This window comes from Bombus flavifrons, chromosome 18 (genome assembly GCF_040668555.2).
Source record: "Bombus flavifrons isolate JBK064 chromosome 18, iyBomFlav1_principal, whole genome shotgun sequence".
NCBI lineage: Eukaryota > Metazoa > Arthropoda > Insecta > Hymenoptera > Apidae > Bombus > Bombus flavifrons.
Window position 1 is genome coordinate 3,602,145 of NC_138459.1, and position 17,880 is coordinate 3,620,024.

Sequence of the window (17,880 nt, forward strand, 5' to 3'; positions counted from 1 at the left end):
GGGAGGCGGTATAAGAAGGCAAAAGAGGAGAAAACGAAGCCGGGGGAGAGTACGGCGAAGAGTCGGAGGAGGAAAGAAGAAAGACCAGCCAAAATGAGAGTCCGAGCAGTGCGTTGAACCATACCGAAGGAGACCAGAAGAGCCAAAGCCACCAGAGCGATGAAGAATGGATGCTGGTTTAGCAAGAGTGCAGATTTGCTCGAGTCGGGTGCAACGGCCCCTTTGCTTTCGTGTCCATCTTCTCGTTGCTATAGCTACGCTGTCTAATACCTCCCACTACCTTCGAACGCCTGTGTTCTCCATTTTCTTTTTATTTTAAATCCATAAGAGGAGAATGTCCATCATCCATTTTGGCGTACATGCGATCCTTCCTCCTTGATAATACTCTCTGATACGTGCTCAGATTTATCGCAACTAATATTTGGTCGCGAAAATTAACGAATGTTTTACCGCGCGTCCGACCAAACGTATACGTGTGCGTACGATACTTAAAATGAGTCTGTTTAAAACCAGCAATAGCAATATTTTTGAAGAGCGGAGATTAACTCGAGAACGCTTTAACTCCTCGTCTCTCGTTACACGAAGATCGGTGAGACTGTCTGCCGTGTGTTAACTGCTGTTTCTTCTTATTCCACGGCAGGACAATCAGGCACGAGTGTTTGTAACGCAGGTGGACACTGTTCGAACATGCAACGCTTGGTGTGAAAAAAAAAAAGAAAAAAGAAAAGAAACTCGTAATAATCATGAAGCCATCAGGTAACTGTCGTCGGTAGCCACAGAGCGTCCGGTTTTGTGAGAACAAGCTTGGTCATTAAATAAACCCCTTTTAGTGGTGGCTGGTTATCTTCAATGGTGTTTTAAAAGGGGCATTTAGGCCCATTTTGGCTACCCACACACAGCCCCTGGTACCCTTCCCCTTCTTCCGCGTTATGGTGGCTCTCTTCACGCCCCCACCATATTCGACACGCGTCCTACCATGCTATAAGCTTAAAGGCCCTGACTTTTACGATTCTGTTCAAGTGGTCATAAAACCGGAGTTTATTGCCGTCATGATTTTCAAGCAAACGGGCTGCCACCTGTCGGAGTCCCACAAAAGCGAAAACTGCATCAAGTCTCTTCATCAAGGGCTCTATCAATTCGGCTATTTGATGATTGTCCCGCCAGCTCGTAATAATCCATTGAAATCCTAACAATCGTAACCGCGAAAACTCTACGTGTTCTCTCATTCTCTAGCATTTCCATTTCAATTTGTCGCTTCTACTGTCGTTTATCTAATAGTTAACGCAATTTCTTTGACGCATACGCCCGACAATTTACAATTTCGAAACACGATCGCTTTGAAAAATTATATCTAAGATGTTTCTAAATTACGAGAACCTACTCTATTTATTATGATTGGATCAAGTTAGTTATATGTTGATGATCGTAGAAAGAGAAAATGAAATCGCAGACTAAACATGCATATCGTCGTAAATAATTACGAAAGTTGATAAATATCGATGTTAGACGCAGCAATGAGCGCGTGTAGACAATGTACGAATAATTGTTGGTAGTCAGGCGTCGTTCGATGAATAGCAAATATCCAAATCTTTTTTCTGGAAGCTGGTTGCGAAGTCGATGGGTTATATCCTAAACATCCATAATGGCGAAAGTGAACGAGCAAATAGTCCGGTCCGGCCCCTGAGAGCAGCTTATGATGGGCATTACTCGGCTCGTTACGGAATAATTTACGAGGTGCGAACCGCGGGGGCGATAATCCAGCGACATTTACATCCCAATAAACATTCCCGATACTGGTGGCGGCGCGCGCCACGGCGCTTGCCCGCTTCCCTCACGAACCTCACTTTTACGGCGTTTTAATTGTACGGCCGTAGTCTAATTGGTTCGTAAAACGTCCGAGTATCTCGTAAAAGACGTTTATGATAACATTCTTGTCGTTCGTACTCGCAATCGCGTCATCATCGAATCCACGAACACACTTGGGAAACCTCGGACCGGTTCGACCTGAAATCCACGAATCCGTACGAGAGGGAAACACGGCGTTTCTTTCGCTTCAAAATATTTCCACCGTCTCTTTCTCTCATTCTCTTTCTGTCTGTCTCTCTTTCTCCTTCTCTTTCCATTCGTTTCTCTGTTCGTTTGGCTTTCGAGAATCGCACGTCGATCGAACGATCTTCCGTCGTGAGAGTCGATTCGCAAAGACCGTTTTCGGCAATGACGATAATCGCAAGGTGCCTCGTTGATGTTGGTCGTTTGAACGTCTGAATGGATCTGGCAGCGTTAGTTCGCGACGAAACACAGAGGTGGCGGTGCACGTATCCCCAGAAGCTGTGGGGGCGCGGTGAGGGCCGTTTGGACGGAGCGGAGAGGAAAGGAAACGTTGCGTGACGCGCGTGGCGTGCAGCTTTCGCTCTACCGTACGGTGGCCGGCGGTGTCCGTATCCGCGGCTGCTCGCGTGTTTTCACTGGTGGGGGTAACGCGGGGCGGCGCCTAACCAGTCATGGGCGTCGTTCCAGCTTGGAACTACTTTCACATGGCGTAGGAATTTTCGTGCTGTGCCGGCGTGGTACTCGTGACGAATTCAATTCTGATTGGTCCTTAAGCATAACCTCCTCCCTTGGCACCCTGTTTTCTTCCCCCTCCTCCTCACAGTCCGATCTACGCGGGCTAGCACCTCTCGTCTCCCTCTTAGCTGGCGCAATTTCGCATCTTATTCCGTCTCTCTCTTTTTTCTTTCTCTTTCTGCCGCTCCTTCGCCGTTCCCCTGCCTTTCTCTTTCTCTTTACCTTCGCTTCGGTACTCTCGCATACCTCTTACACCCCAACGTAGCGGCAACATGTATTCGTCTCTTTTCGATGCCATCGGTTATCCGTCGTTTTCGACTCTTTTATTTTCTCGCGTCCCGGCGATTCTCTCTTCGGCTTCTCTTCGCGCTTCTTCCGATCTGCTCGATCTTCCTCGTCTTATCTAGTTTCGGTGGCTGAAACGCAAAATCGCGTACGTACAACACCACGGCGGAGCACACCAGCAACGTGTACGAATTTAATCTCGCGGCACGTCGTTGAGTTGCTCGAACGATCAACAGGGGGCGCTGCGTAGTCTAATCGAGAGGAAAGAAAAGAGAGAGGAGCCGGTGTGGTAGAGAGCAGCGCGGCAGAGACGAGACGAAACGCGACGCGTTGTCGAGAGGTGGAGCGAGACGGATCGAGAGGGCGAGTGGATAAGCGTGGAGGGGGCGTAGCGTGCGGGGGAGGGGAAGCCGAGCGACGACGGAGCAAGCGAGAGAAGTCGGTTATCGCGTCGGAGAGGGGAACGTCGCGTGAAAGACAAGGAGGAAAAGCAGCGCGCGTTCCTCGTTCGCACAATAGAGTTAACCGTGAAGAGTGTGCGCGCGCGAGTGAGACGGTCGCGGCTCACGAACGAAGAGAGGGAATGATAGTGGAAAAGAGAAAGAGGAGAAACGCTGGGGCTGGTGGACGAGAGACGGAGAGAGTAAGAGCGAGGTAGAGCGAGAGAAGAGAGACGGGAAAGTCGGTGGTGGAAGGAAGAGAGGTCGACGGCGAAAGAGAGAGAGAAAAGGAGGCGAACGAGCGAGTAAGAGACGGAGGACGGTACAGAGTGGCGGTACACGGGGCGCGAGAAAAGCGGTAGTGTGCCGTGGACCACCGCACTGGCATACCGTGGTTCGTTACGATCCCCTTCGTACGTCGCTTCGTACCGAACCTCGCAGTCATCAGCGAAGTCACATTTCGGCTAGTGCTAGTGCAGTGCGGACAGAGTCGGAGCGGTCGCTTCGGTCCTTTTAAAAAGTACGACCAACGTTTACGAGACACGCCACGGGGCCCCGGGCCTGTGTCGCCGATAACACAGAGAGAAATATCATATCGCACAGAAATCATTTCGATACGACAGACGCACAGAGGAGAAAGAGAGAGGTCTTTCGCGAGGGAGAGATCGTCGCGTGCCGGCCGACCGAACCGTCGACGGGCGCGCACGCGGTAGAGAGACCCACAGCCAGTTTTATAGCCCGTCTTATTACCCCGGTTTATTGCGTCGTAACGGTTTAACGATCATCGCTCGTTTCCACCACCTAGACCGCCGGTTTACACTCTTGCCGGTAGCGGTAACCATAACAAGCCCATAAAAGCCCCCGCCGCTGCCATGAGTCCCATTCGGAATTATACATCTACGGCCTACTGACATTGACACTCCTGGGTGCAACCGCTTATACCTACCGATGACTTTTATGACCTCTTAAAACGGTTTAATGCCCATTTGCTTGTCCCTCGTCGACGCTGTCACCTGTCGCCAGCCGCGTCAAACAGCGTATCGGTGCTCGACGCGACGCGCCTACCTCACGCCTTTTGGCGCGAACCACCACCGGACACACGGAGTAGGAACGACAGCGACCACCACGACCATCATCTCGACAATTCTCGCCTCTCGTCCAACGATCGTCGGGGTGCCTTTCGAACGGTGAACGGACCTTTTCCACCAACTCGGAGAACGCGAACGAGATATCGGGCCGCGCGGAGCATGGACTCTTAACATCGCTCGTGACTAGCCACGCAACAAAACACACGATCGTGTGACCGTTCCTCCTTTTTCCGTCCTCTCGAAGGATTCAAAGAGATCTCTACGGAGAACAGTCGTCTCGCGAACACGAGGCCCTTTTCGCCTGCTCGCTGTCGCGTGTTATTTTTTTTTTTTGTTTCTCGAGTGGCGGTGTTTCAGTGCAAGTGATTCAAAATACCCGGGATAATGAACTCGTACTTTGAGCAGACTGCGGGTGGCTTCTACGGAAGTCACCACCATCAGACAGGAGCCGCCAGTCAACATCATGATCCCGCCACAGCCGCGGCCTATCGAGGCTTCCCTCTCGGCCTGGGTATGTCACCTTACGCATCTACGCAGCATCATCATCACACGTCCTCGTCGCTGGGCATACATCCAGGCGGAGGTACGAACACGAGACCACCTCAAGATTCGCCGTACGACGCGAGCGTCGCGACGGCCTGCAAACTTTACTCCACGACACCGGAGGCGACCGGACACACCACCTCTTCCTATTCGACCACAGCAACCAAGGACTGTAAGCAACAAGATCAAGCATCGGCGCATCAGAATGGTTACGCTGCGGTGATGGCAGCCGCGGCCGTCAAGGACGTTTGGCAGTCAGCGACCTCGGGGTCGAACAGTCAGAGCAATTCGGTGGTCCGTCCTTCGGCGTGCACTCCAGAAGGGACGAGGGTTGGTAGCTACGGTGGTCTCGTAGGCGGCGACCCGGCATCGAGTCCTGGTAACAACAGTTCCTCGAGGTCCCTCACGTCGTCCTGGAACACCTGCAGTTTGAACTCGTCCGCGAGCCAACCGGTTGCCACGCAACTACATCAGCAACCCACCAACCATACCTTCTACCCCTGGATGGCTATAGCAGGTGAGTTTACATTCATAAGTTTTCTCTCTCTCTCTCTCTTTCTCTCTCTCACTGTCTCTCTCTCTCTCGTCCAACGATTATCATAACAGCCGTGATGAAATATAGAGAAGCGACCATACGATGCTTAGGGGAGAGAGAACAGCAGCGGGTCGGTAGTGTGCAGAGAAGGCCACGTGGTCGGGAAAGGCGTGGTGGATCGAGTTTACCCAGCTCCATTATACGCCAGGCTAAATCGCCCTCGTCGAACGTTTCACGGTCAACGTTCGAATCGCGTGAAACTTACGCATCCGATCCGTTCGAGTCGCGTCTCCGCTCGATTCTCTTGACGATATTTTCGTCTCGCGTCCTTCCATTGTATTTCGTTGCAGGAGGGAAAACCGGGTACCGGGCGCCACACCGGTTTTAACGCGAAAACTTCGCTCTATGTTCGCTAACCCGATACGTATCTGAACAAATCATTCCACCCCTTGGTTCCGTTCTGAAAAATAGAAGACACGAGCTGTATACTATCGTCGAATGTAAGTTGCTGTTGTGTTGTTACGTCGAAACTGGTCGTAATTTTTTTCGGTCGAGTCTATTTGTGCGTCGATTGAAATACGACGTATCCGTCATGAAGCGTAGCCGAGATAACGGATTTATAGTTGGCAGCCAACTAAAAATATTCCGTTGCCTTCTGCGCGAATGAATGCACCGCGTGCCAGGGGGGACGGGGGTATCGGTAATAACTAACTCATCCGCGTGAAAGCGACGTGCAAAGTGACACTTGGAGTTATCATTAATGTGTGCGCGCCTGCCTCTTTGTCCGAGGAGGCGCCTCTCTCGAGCGCGCCTTCCTTCCACCCCCCCGGGGTCGTTGGTAAAAAAAGCGCGCGCACACGGTCTCCATTTCACATTCGAGAATTTCGTCTCTCGCTAAAATTAATCTTGCCCGCATCTTCCATCGATCTCGAGCCTCTTAGTTTCGCGTATCAATTCGTAGACCCGACCGTGAGACGTACGACGCAAGCCAAATGGGTTTTTCGATTAATACAATATGTTAGCTAGAATACTCGTTACGTTCGCTGTTAAGTATTTGCTAAAAGTAGAAGTTCTATTTCCGATCTCCGCGAAAACCACAGCGAATCGCAGTTTGCTACGCGTCAGGTACGTTCGGCCGTCGTACGTTTGCCGTACGTCGTGTGTTCTCGTGCAGTTCGCGTTCGAACGTTGAAAACGGACGTCAGATCGTGGAAACTCGGTCGTACAGCGATAAAGTTACGTCTGGTGGATAGATAGAATGGAGTCAAGTGCGTGTAAAATCGTTGGGCACGTCGAGTATAATGGGGAAGCCCTCGTCCAATTGGGGTTCAAGTGCCTTCCTCGTCGTACTCACCCCTCCGGAACCACGAATTCCGGTAGTCAGCTGTTTCTAGCGATGTCTTTGTCCCCCTTGCCGAGAGGTTCCCTAGCGGCGTCTCGCTCTGTCGTAGGCAGATCCAGACCTCTCGTACTCTATCTGGCTTTTTCGACACCGCCTATTCTCTACACCAACTCAGCTGGGTCTTAGACCGTTCGTCTTTCGTAGTTTGGTCCTCTCTCCTTGCCCCTCTTGCCTCTCCTTCTTCGCGGTCCTGTTTCACTCTTACCTACGATCTTCTTCTCCTAGCCTCCTTCTCGCGCCCTTTGGTCCGGTTTAAGGCCCCGCCGTTGTTACTCTTCCTCCTTTTTCTGTGTTTTTTTTATTTCCTCCTCCCGCGGGAGAACCACGCGAGAGGAGAACCTCTCTCTTTATGCATACAAAAGGTGTACAGATTATTTTATGAGCTTTGGTGACGTAGGCGCGTGCTCATTCAAAGACAAGAAACGGGATTTTATTGAACGAACCTTATTCTTTACGTCCTTCTATAAATACTAAATTCAACGGGAGAAAGAATTTAATATTCAAGAAGGCGGCGGTGTTGCATCGTTCTCGTTCCATCTAACGTCAAGTTTCGGCCCCGGTGCCGGCTCACGGCCCGGAGGAAAGAATCCTCTCAACCGGGCGTCGTTTTGCTCGCGTATTCCTGAATCAACTCGGCGTCTTCCATTCAATAACTGCAACAAGATTTATAGTCGATGAATCGTGCGGCTAGCGCGCGCGCGCACACACACGATCGTTTTTCGCTTCTTCGATCGACAAAGCCGGAAAACGGTTTGCCATTACCTTTTTCGCGTTTATCGCCGAGGAGACACGGAAGATTTAATCGTGCGATTAGAGAGTGTGCAAATCGGGTCGACGATACGACGGAATGCGGCGATCGTAGGAGGAATCGTAGGAATGGTAAAAGGCGATTGATCGGCTAGCACTCTCGTCGAACAGGTTTCTCTATGCTCTCGCGAATCGAAAGTCGTTGACTCATTTAGCACTAGCCGGCAAGTGCTCTTCAACATCGCCGGCTACAATCGATACACGCGTGGCGAAATTTATCGATACAGGATTATGGATTATTTCGTCGTAGATTATAAAGTCTGCTGGTAAATATAGAGCCATCAATGTCCTCTACCGGTGTTCGTTGCTACGGCCTACGATAAATAATTTAGCTTTATCGACACGCACCTACGGAACCGATCCATAGACCAGGGTTATTGCTGTCGGTTTGCCAAGCACCGTAAAAACACCGATTCTAGAAACCACGATGGACAACTATTTACTATCTTTACGTCTATAAACATTTCTGTCTCCACGTTTTTACCAAAAAAAAAAAAAAAAAAAAAAAACCACTTTTCACGTCTTCTGTCTCTGACTTTCGAATATCTCGTCTAAACATTTAAGACGTGAGAGAAATATGACCCCTCGTTTCCAAGGTGATAGTTTTTCTAAGTATTGTGGAAGGAATATGAGTGTGGTCGTCGTACGACAAACACGTAAGATGATATATCTTACAGGATGATTTATCGATCTTCTAACGGTATCCACGTTAAACGTCATTGGTTAGTATACGATAAGTGATTGAAGAAGTGATTATGCCGCCCAAATCGCACAAATCAGTGACGATAGACACGGTATCATTAAGTTCGTTTTATTGCGGATTGGTGTTACGGGAACACGATCTCCGGACAACATTAACGCTCTTGAGAGCACTACCGCGCCGCGTACGCCTCACGATCGGCCGAGGAAACTTGATTGCACGGAATGCATTTGTATCATTGGCCGTGATAAACATCAAAGGGTACACGCGCTTGAAATTCATTGTGATTTATGGGTACCGGCGAAGCGTCCGTATCGCCACCGTTTTCAGATGTAAATGTCTCTCTTATTAATGTTGCGGTAATGAAGCAACATAATATGCTATCGGGTGTATAATGAATCGTCATAGATACAGGAGCCATGCTTTTATTTGTATAGACAACGTTTACTTATAGATAACGTTTTACGAAGGACAAGGAGAGAAAAGAGGAAAAGAAAGAGGAGAATCGCCCATATCTATCTGACAATTATCGCGCCGTAAGATTGAACGGTTAGTTACATTTATCGAGCACGTTTCTCTTCCACTGGATGGCAATTTTACAAGACGCATAGACTCGATTCACAAAAGGCTTTTCTGTCCCGCGGTATCAGTTTCTGGGGCCGTTTCCAAATGCAAGGAAAATTTATGGCCGCTCATTGAAGGGTCTGGCCCGCGTCTACGAGGTAATTAGAGGGCGTGAAGACGGAGCTTCGAATACTATCTCTGTACATCCCCACGGTTCATTTATTTTCTGTAAAACTGCCTCGTCTGCCGACGGCGTTCTTCCTGCCAACGTTAATTCCAGCTGTTATTCCGTCCTCACGATGCTTCAGAATGATCGATAATCCATCGACGTAATAAAAAGAAAAAGGCACGGATTCGATTATCCAATTGTTTTCGTCACCCTTGTTTGGACTCTGCTTCTCACGTTTCTCACAACATCGATTTTATGAATATTAAGCATAATGCTAATTAATGCTAAATAAACCATAGGTGTTTCTCATTATGGACTCAACGGTAAAGAAATATAAGAAAAAGAAATATCAACGTTCTTGGGAGAAACGTACCGTGAAGATCGTAATCGTTCGATAATTCAACCCTGCTCCCTCGTAAGGCTGACCCTCCGAAATTGATTAAAAAATGCAAAATACGTGTTAGAAGTCCAACGAACCGGTATTGTATATCCGTGTTCTTTTTTTGATTTACGCGCATCGATATCGCGTGGTGGTTATGGCGGTCTTTATTGGGCGGTTCGTCTAGTCTCGGCACCGTGTACGAACGGATAGAGAGCTAACAAACCTTGAACTCTTGTGCCGAAGCAGTGGGATTCCCGCGTAAAAGCCACGTGGTCTCACCCGCTTCTCTCTTCCTCTTTCTTTCTCACTCTCTCTGTCTCTGTCTCTCTCTCTCTCTCTTTCTCTCTCGCTTTCTGTCGGGTTGGAAACGAGTATGGTGCTACTCGACGATACGACGGTTGCCAGTAGGTGTTACGTACCTCGGGGAGCAACCTCGTTCAATATAAACCAGCTAGGAACAACGCTGTAACCGTAACGTTGACGTTTACGACGACGAAATCGTGGCTCGGCTCGTTTACCCCTCCCTCTTATGTGCCTCCGCGCTTACCGCTATCGTCGCTGCGAGGCTCGTCGGTAATACAGAGCACATATCTTTGTGTGTATCGACCAAGATCGTTCCGCGTCTTCGTGTGTGGTAGAAATGTTTTGCTGGAACAGAAACACGGGCAAGTTCATTGTACAAATCATTTATGGGCGGAAGATTTTTACGGATTCGTTTCACGCGACCGGCTAATTATCGTTTGCTGCCGAATCGTCTCGTAAATAACAATAATCGACTCACTTTCTTCCCTTGTTTTTCCACTATAATTTTCCCTCGTTGGTCGTTTATTTCTAACGTTTATCCTCGATAGGAGCCTGAAAAATGTTTAATAATTAATAATCATACGGGCATAAACATACGCGTAGTTGTTTCGTATCTTTCAAAATTGTATACCTCAATGGCTGACAAACATGGCTGAGAGAACTTCCCTCTTGATGAGTGGTCGATGTTTCCGGTCGCTTCGTTCCCGTATACTCACGCTTCTACGACGCCTTTTTTTACCAACCATTTAAGGCGCTAATTTACAATTGGAAAATTGAAAAGATCGGATCGAGGACTTTGCGTCGAATATAGGCGTGCGTGCTGCACGCCCGTGACCAAGTGGTTCAGCCTCTCCTACATATCGAGGCACACGAGTGACCAACGTGTGAGTGCGTGTCGCGAACGTGTGTGGTGGTACGCGAACACCAGCGAACCTCGACCTAAAGAGGCAAGCCAAGTAGGTGCGTTCGTCGTGTATGGAGGCTCCGCAGCCCCTTTCCATGTGTTGCTCCGTTGGCCCGGATGGAGGATGACGTACGAGCCTCTCCGTATGACTTACTACGCCCTTTTCCCTTCTCCACGCCCGCCGCTTCTGCGTACTGTTCGCTCAAAAAACATTCGGGTCTCTGAAAATTACGTGGCTCTTCACGTTTGATCGGGATTCCATCCTGCTCTTCGCCCGTTGAATCCCTCAAACGCGACTGTTGCGAATGATTGCGCGGCCCAGGAATAGCGAACAATTTCTCTCTCTTGCGAGTATTCTTTCTTTCGCTGCAAGTATTACGTAATAATTATAACATTTGTCGTTTAAATTTTCTAATGTTCGTTTATTCGCGTCGACTTGTTATAATCTGTGTCCACGAGAAAACTTTATCCAGACTTCCTGAAGCCACGTACATACGTTAGACACGTGAAAAGAGTATATTTTCCGCGAAATCGTGATCGAAGGAAGAAAGCTGTGTAGTCTGTTTTATATATTGAACGAGAGTTAAATGCGAAGGTTGTAGTTAGCCGGAAAAAAGTCAAAGTTTTTTGCGTCATCGAACGTGTAACGTGTGTGCCTGCATCTCGTCACGAACGAGGGTAGTAACCTTTTTGTTGTAAATTCCTTCTTTATCCTAAGAGTAGAAAAATTTAAATTGTCGGTGTTTTACTCGGGAGAAAATAAAGATAGAGCGAAGACGTTCGTGAAAATAGTTTTAAATCGCGCGAGATTACAAGCTGTTGTTCGATATTCTCCGTACGTAACATTTCGTTGATTGATTTTTAATTCGCATTCGTTAAGATGCCGTGCGCCAGTGCGCTCATTGTTGCGAAAAAAGGCCATAGTCGGCCATAGTGAGACAAAATGCCGTAGAAGCGTGTCATTAAAAGTAATTGTAAACATCGATCAAAATGTATCGGGATATTCGCAATTTGCATATGCCCCACCGCATAATTTCACCGCGAACCCGAGTATCGTCGATCAACTTTTATATTTTGCTGCGTTATAACGTGAAAATTTTCAAGAGTATTAATCACGGGTGTTGCAGATTCACCGCATGAAAGCGTAATTTCTGATCGGTGAAATCACTTACATCCTGTCCCACGTTTTTCTCTTACCGACAACGTGCTTTGCCGCTTATAAAAGTCCGTAATATTATTTCGCGCAATTGGTAACGCGCTGGTCAACGTTCACCGGAACTTTACACGCGCGGAATAATCGCGATTCGGTTTCGATACGATCTACCGCCAGTTACCGCTGAAGATTATTTCGATCGCTTACCGTAACACGTAAGAATATTATTGCGTCGATTATCTCTATTTCTCCTCGGATAGAAAAGAATAGCGCCAAGTTTCTTCTAACCTGTCTCTTCCTCTTTGGGATACCGTCGATGAAGGCGACGCTAACGCCACGAAAGTAAAGTTTATTTCCCATAAAATAAAACAAATGATCGAACACGCTATAAACATGGAAACAACAAAGGTAGAACGCAGCAGTATGTTTGGATCGAGACAGGGACGGGAAATGTACGCGAGCACGATTATAAGATAAACAGAGTGATATTAGCGTATGAACGCTACAGCGGTATCTCGTTGGAGGATCGAGAGAAGGACACTCGTACATGTGTTGCGGTAGAGGAGGAGGAGGTGCACAGGCGAGGCAACGAACGACGGCTTGGAAGACGACGATGGTCTCTGGTTGCGTCTTTATCGAGAGGCCGCGAGACATCGCCGTCGTTCCAGGACAGTAAACGACACAGGACTCGATGGTAAACAATAGCAATGGTTTATTGGTGCCTACGAGCTGTGTGTGTGTGTGTGTGTGTGGAAGAAAAGAAGCGAAGGAACGTGAGTGGCGCGTAACGCGCGCGCAAAGCATAGGTGCTGATCGCACGTTCAGCCGGCAGCGTATAGCGGCTGCCTACCAGGGTTCTCAATTTGATGGACGAGCTGTTCGCATGTACGAACTCGTGTGCGCTGGCTCGCTTTTACACACCGGCAACAGCTCGTACGCTATCCGACTGTTTTGCAAATTTCATGCGGGAGGAGTTATCGCCGTCGTGGCCCGGGATTAATCCTCTCTCGCAGCGTGCCGTTTGTTGTCAATGGCTATTCATCAATTACCCCGTGTTTCTGAGATTGTTGTTGCCGCGAAGAACAGAAGAAGACAGCCTACCGAGTGATTACGTTCTTCCCTCGGTTCGATCTCTATCGATCACCGTATCACGCTACCGGCTAGACTAATGGACTCGTGTGTTTTGGCACGAAAGAAAACGCCTGTAAACCACGTCGACCAGACGTATTTCATTGCGCAGAATGTTACACGAGAAAAAGCAGGAAACGTTCCGGTGGGTGGAACGTTAAACAGAAGGACACGATGGAAAAGGGAAATTCGTTGGATCGGCGGCTGGAGATTTCAAGGCTGCTGACAAGAGAAACGCCGCGCTTTTGATTGGTTCGGCTTCTTGCTCGTCTATATAGCAGACTGCCATTTCACTGCTGCAGGCTGAGATAATGCATACTTTGGATCGGCCGCGCTTCGTAGGCACGAAGAACGTGTTTAGGTGCTCGACGATCGGAACGACTACACCGCCAGACAAAGGATACGTATACCTGTGTGCCCGCAAGGAAAGAAGGATACAAGGCAAAATAATTGAATCGAAAAGTGTTCCTGCTCACGTTTTTACGGAATACACTTGCCTTTGCTCTTGCAGATGAAGACGTACCTCGTACATATCCAGCGTTCGCCGTTCCAACGACAAAAATAAAACGACCATGTAGAAATGAACGTCCGAAGAGGGGAAAGACGCATCGGCATCCTACAAAGTTCTCGTAAAGCGTCGCGCGAATCGCTCGAATGCTTTCACACGGACTACAAAAACACGATTGCGCGTTATTTATTAGAGAAGGATAGAGAAATGGTGGATTCGTGGATAAAGCGAACAATTTACATACATCGAGTTGGCTAAACGTTTCTTCTTCCCATCGATCTTCCATCGTTGCGTTACTTAGGGATTCGACACGGTGCTTCGGCGTACGTGGAACTCGTTGAAATCGATGATCGCGCCGCATCGCGACTGTATCGTACCGTTTCTATCAACGAACGGATCGCGCAGAAGAGAGGAGAGGAGAGGAGAGGAGGCGTATGGCGTGGCAATGTGGCGCGATCGTGCGTACTGGAAAGAATATTCGATCGGTTTCTTCGCCGTTTCTCTGTCCGGTGTCCCGATTTCTTGCAGCGTTTCGGCGCCATCTGTGCCGTCGTCGTTGCGGCGCGTATTCAATTAATACGCGACGATGTAATCGGGACCCGTCGATACCGCAAATAGACTCGGACGTTCGTAACTCACGCAACAGTTTTTACCACGGCAAACCTGCCCGTAGCGCTGCCGCCTGGTCTGTCGATGGCCGGCCATTACAAACACCACCTGCCAGCCTAAGCTCTCTCTGCGATCTGACCGTAAAATGCTTTTGTATCCGTTGCTCCTTGCCTTCTCCATTCCGGTCAGGTTCTACCAATCCCAGAGGTACGAGCGTAAAAAAGTTATGAATATCGAGCAGCGGCTAATTGCCAGTGACATCGATACACTTTATCTCGAGCGAACCGGGACGCGTGGTATAGTCGACATTCGTGAAGTTTACCGCAGGCGGAACAAACGAACAACGCAGTCGTAATATACGCGTTTAACACGCTTTTCCTTATTTTTGATTCTCCAGGTATCGATCGTCGCTTTGTGTGCGTGCGTTACGTAACAAACTCAAGACGCGTTCGTCTTTATCTACAGGGTGGTTGGTAACTGGTGGTACAAGCGGAAAGGGGGTGATTCTAGGCGAAAAAAGAAGTCGAAAATATAGAATAGAAATTTAAAAATTTAAAATTTAAAATTTTAAAAATTTAAAATTTAAAATTTAAAAATTTTAAAAATAACGTCAATCGAGACAACGGTCTACAGTGAGATCCGTTATAACGAGACGCTATAAAGTGCAGCCGTACCGGGCAAAAGTTCAAAGTCGATTTTCTCGAAAACAAAGCCTCGAACGAAAAATGTTTATTCTATATTTTCGACTTCTTTTTTCGCCTAGAATCGCCTCCTTTCCGCTTGTACCACCAGTTACCAAACACCCCGTATACGTTTACTTCGTATTATTTTCTCGTCATTTGCTTCGTTACACCGATCAGGCGGTAAACGTACGCTTCTTTCTGCGTTTTCGTCGATTTCACGCGTACGATCACGAAACCGATCCGTCGTCGTTGCGACGGGGCCGTAAGTTAGTCGCGTTCATGCGAGAACTGAATCGAAACGTTCATTTCGTAGCTATTGACCGCCGACGCGGGTGGGAAAGGACGACGGGCATAATTTATCCAGCTGAAACCTCTTGACCTTTTAAAATAATTGCTCGATCGTCGCTGTGTGCCGGAACGAAAATTTCTTAATTTTACCGCCTCTTTCCCGTCGTACGCTCCATGATGTACGATTCTATCTGGCGTTTTTAAGCGGACGCGCATAAACGACTCGTCGGCCGCTTATCCTTCGGCCTCTCGGTACAACCGTTACTACCTGCCGGCCATATTAATCGTGTTGTTCGCACAACACGATCAATAGTATAAACATTCGGCGGTCTCTTCTGTATCGTCTATAGTAACCTAGTGAGAGTCACGAACGAACGTATCGTGGATGTACGCCCGACGAAGAAAGAGACGAAGCCGAGTAGAAAGTAGACGATAAAGAGACATCGAGCGATTAATCAGTGGGATTTAATTAATTTTCTCGAAGCGCCACCGAATTCCAGATGCGTGAATCACGCCATCGACGCTGCACTTCCACTCAATGAATGCTTTACACGGCGGCGGTGCATGGTCGCGGTACGGCAGGGGGCGAGCGTCTAATCATGCAGTCCTTTTTGTGCTACTAAAAACGTACGGACAATCATTCGTCCGTGGCGAAATTACGCATTCGTCACGTGCGCGAGACACTGCGCGTTTGTTTTATCGGTATGCGTACATGGCGCGGCGTCGTGTGTATCAACCGGCGAATAGAGGGAGAAAGAAAGACGGCGACAAGGTTGAGTGAAAAGGGGACAGAAGAGAACGGGGCAGGGGGGAAGGAGAAAGAGGAGCAAAAGAAAGAGCTGGGACAACATTATCCGGCGATTAAGAGTCTCGGTTAAGAAGCGTATAACTCAGTGACATTACGCGGTAACCGTTCAACGAATATCAACGTAATACATCGCTCGTGCGGTCGCCGCTCGTGTAGACTCGTGTGTATACGGTGGTTTCGCGCGTGTGGGTATACGGCGTTGCGCGAGCGCGACCGCTTGCACGAGATCGCGACGCGTGGAAAAGTTATGACGTATTACCTGCGCGACATATTTATTAAACGCCGGGAACGATATTAGGCCGGCGTGAACGGACATTATGAGCTTAGGTACGGACAAGCGTTTGTTGTGCGCCATTAGCCCAAGAAATTTACGGCTACCGCTCTCGGCTTGTTGCGATTTTTCTTTTCTCTCACTTTCCCTCGCACACGCACCCTGTCCCTTTTTCTATCCCCTTCCACTGCCTATAGCGACGTACCACCAACCCTGTGGAAGCTGTTTCTTCCTCTGTCGTCCTGCTTTTTTTTTTTTCTTCGAGCTAAACAACTTTACAGGATCGCGACGACGGTTTCGAGGACGACGCAGCTCGTCGCGGAAAACGCGGATTATTCGACGAAGACCTTGAGGATCTTGCAATAAGACGGTGCATGCAGACGATCGTGCGGCGTCCGTAATTCCACGTAACGTCGTAATAATAGCGGTGGTTCGAGGAGCTCGCGCGTGCCTTTCGAGAGGCCAACTCTCCTCCTCCCCTTCTCTCGTACGCGCATTGGTATCGCGATTTCGAAATCTCGATCCGGGATACTCGGTTTCGACGAGTCCGTCGTGTTCGATCTGCGGTTCCCGCGCAAGGGAAATCGTGGCGGCAGCGCCGATGCGAGTCGCGGAAAGGATCGATCAAACGAGCCAGCTCGATTTCCTTTCGCCCAACCTATACGGAGAGAGTGGAAGAGCAAGAAGGAGAGAGAAAGGCAGGGGATCTATATATGGGTTAATTGGAGAGTAGCCCAAGGCTCGAGCCGTCCGAGAGGGGCCCTCCGAGTCATTTTTACAGGCCCTTCTTGCGCGAGATGGTGATTTCGGAGAAAAAGGCCCGGATCTGGCCGTTAAATTGAAAGTTGGCAGAAAACGTCCACGACGAGCGAAACGATCTGCTCGCGGCGTGCAATGATACAAAGATCGCCGAGCTTCGTTGCGGCACTGCTTTCGTGCGACACGGATCTTACGGATATCTGTTTCTTCAAAAATTCCTCCGTATTCCGCTCGCGGGATCTACTCGACCGAAGGGAGAAATTGTCCTCTTTTACGTTTCGCTTGCAAACCAGCGTGTATTCGATCTCGGATCTTGGCGACCGTTTAACCTTAACCCTTGCTTGGTTTGATCATCGCTGCCACTAGCGCCGATAAAGCGCACAGCCAAAGGAAAATAATTTTGTCCCGTACGCTAACAAGACGAAGTAAGATCTACTGCCGTACGATGATAAGACTTGCGTGAAAAATACGATTCGTTCGCACGGTTCCATACGCGTAATACGTAACACACGTGAAATACGTATCTGTTGGAATTAATGCAGCGTGCACCACGCGAGAAGGGGAAGTATGCAGATAACAGGGAAGCGTTGATTTGACGGAAGGTGTTCGAACGGACGCAGGAAAATGTAATAGGCTATCGTTTCTCGTTTTGCAAAACGAAACGAACGAGGCACGTTGATTAGACGCGGCGAGATCTCGAGCGGGGTCTGCGGGACTTTTTCTCGGGCCGGAGCAGGTTTTCTCTAGGAATGCACGCAGAGTCGGTCGTTTGATTTATGGCCGTGGTTAAAAGTAGTCTTGCATCTAACCGCGTATTATATATTACACACGAAGCGAGCCTTAGTCCGGAGCTGCGCCGACCTTACCACGTATTTACTTTTAATGGAAATGCGTGTATCGATGCGCAGGAAACAGCGTTTCCGGGCTTCGTCTTCTGTTCCTCCACGCACGCCAGAACAGCTGCTGTAAAAGCGTAAAAGCGTGGA

The 17,880-nt window shown here is 48.8% G+C and overlaps 1 protein-coding gene and 1 long non-coding RNA gene across 5 annotated transcripts in view; one reads left to right on the plus strand and one right to left on the minus strand.

Moving 5' to 3' along the window:
* The first annotated feature begins 3,238 nt into the window (after positions 1 to 3,238).
* The window catches only part of Ubx (ultrabithorax), a 350,493-nt gene continuing 335,851 nt past the window's right edge, over positions 3,239 to 17,880 (plus strand). For 2 of the 4 annotated variants that reach the window (XM_069131199.1, XM_069131200.1), the window contains exon 1: positions 3,239 to 5,438. In XM_069131199.1, coding sequence (XP_068987300.1) covers positions 4,763 to 5,438 — 676 coding nt within the window. In that variant the 5' untranslated portion in view covers positions 3,239 to 4,762. The remainder of the gene's footprint in view (positions 5,439 to 17,880) is intronic. The other 2 variants (XM_069131197.1, XM_069131201.1) reach the window with 2 other exon arrangements.
* Positions 7,308 to 11,269, minus strand: LOC138189050 (uncharacterized). Its single transcript, XR_011175837.1, has 4 exons — positions 10,415 to 11,269; positions 10,262 to 10,335; positions 9,900 to 10,128; positions 7,308 to 7,511 (listed from the first exon to the last, which is right to left on the minus strand). It is a non-coding gene; the product is annotated as an uncharacterized LOC138189050 (long non-coding RNA).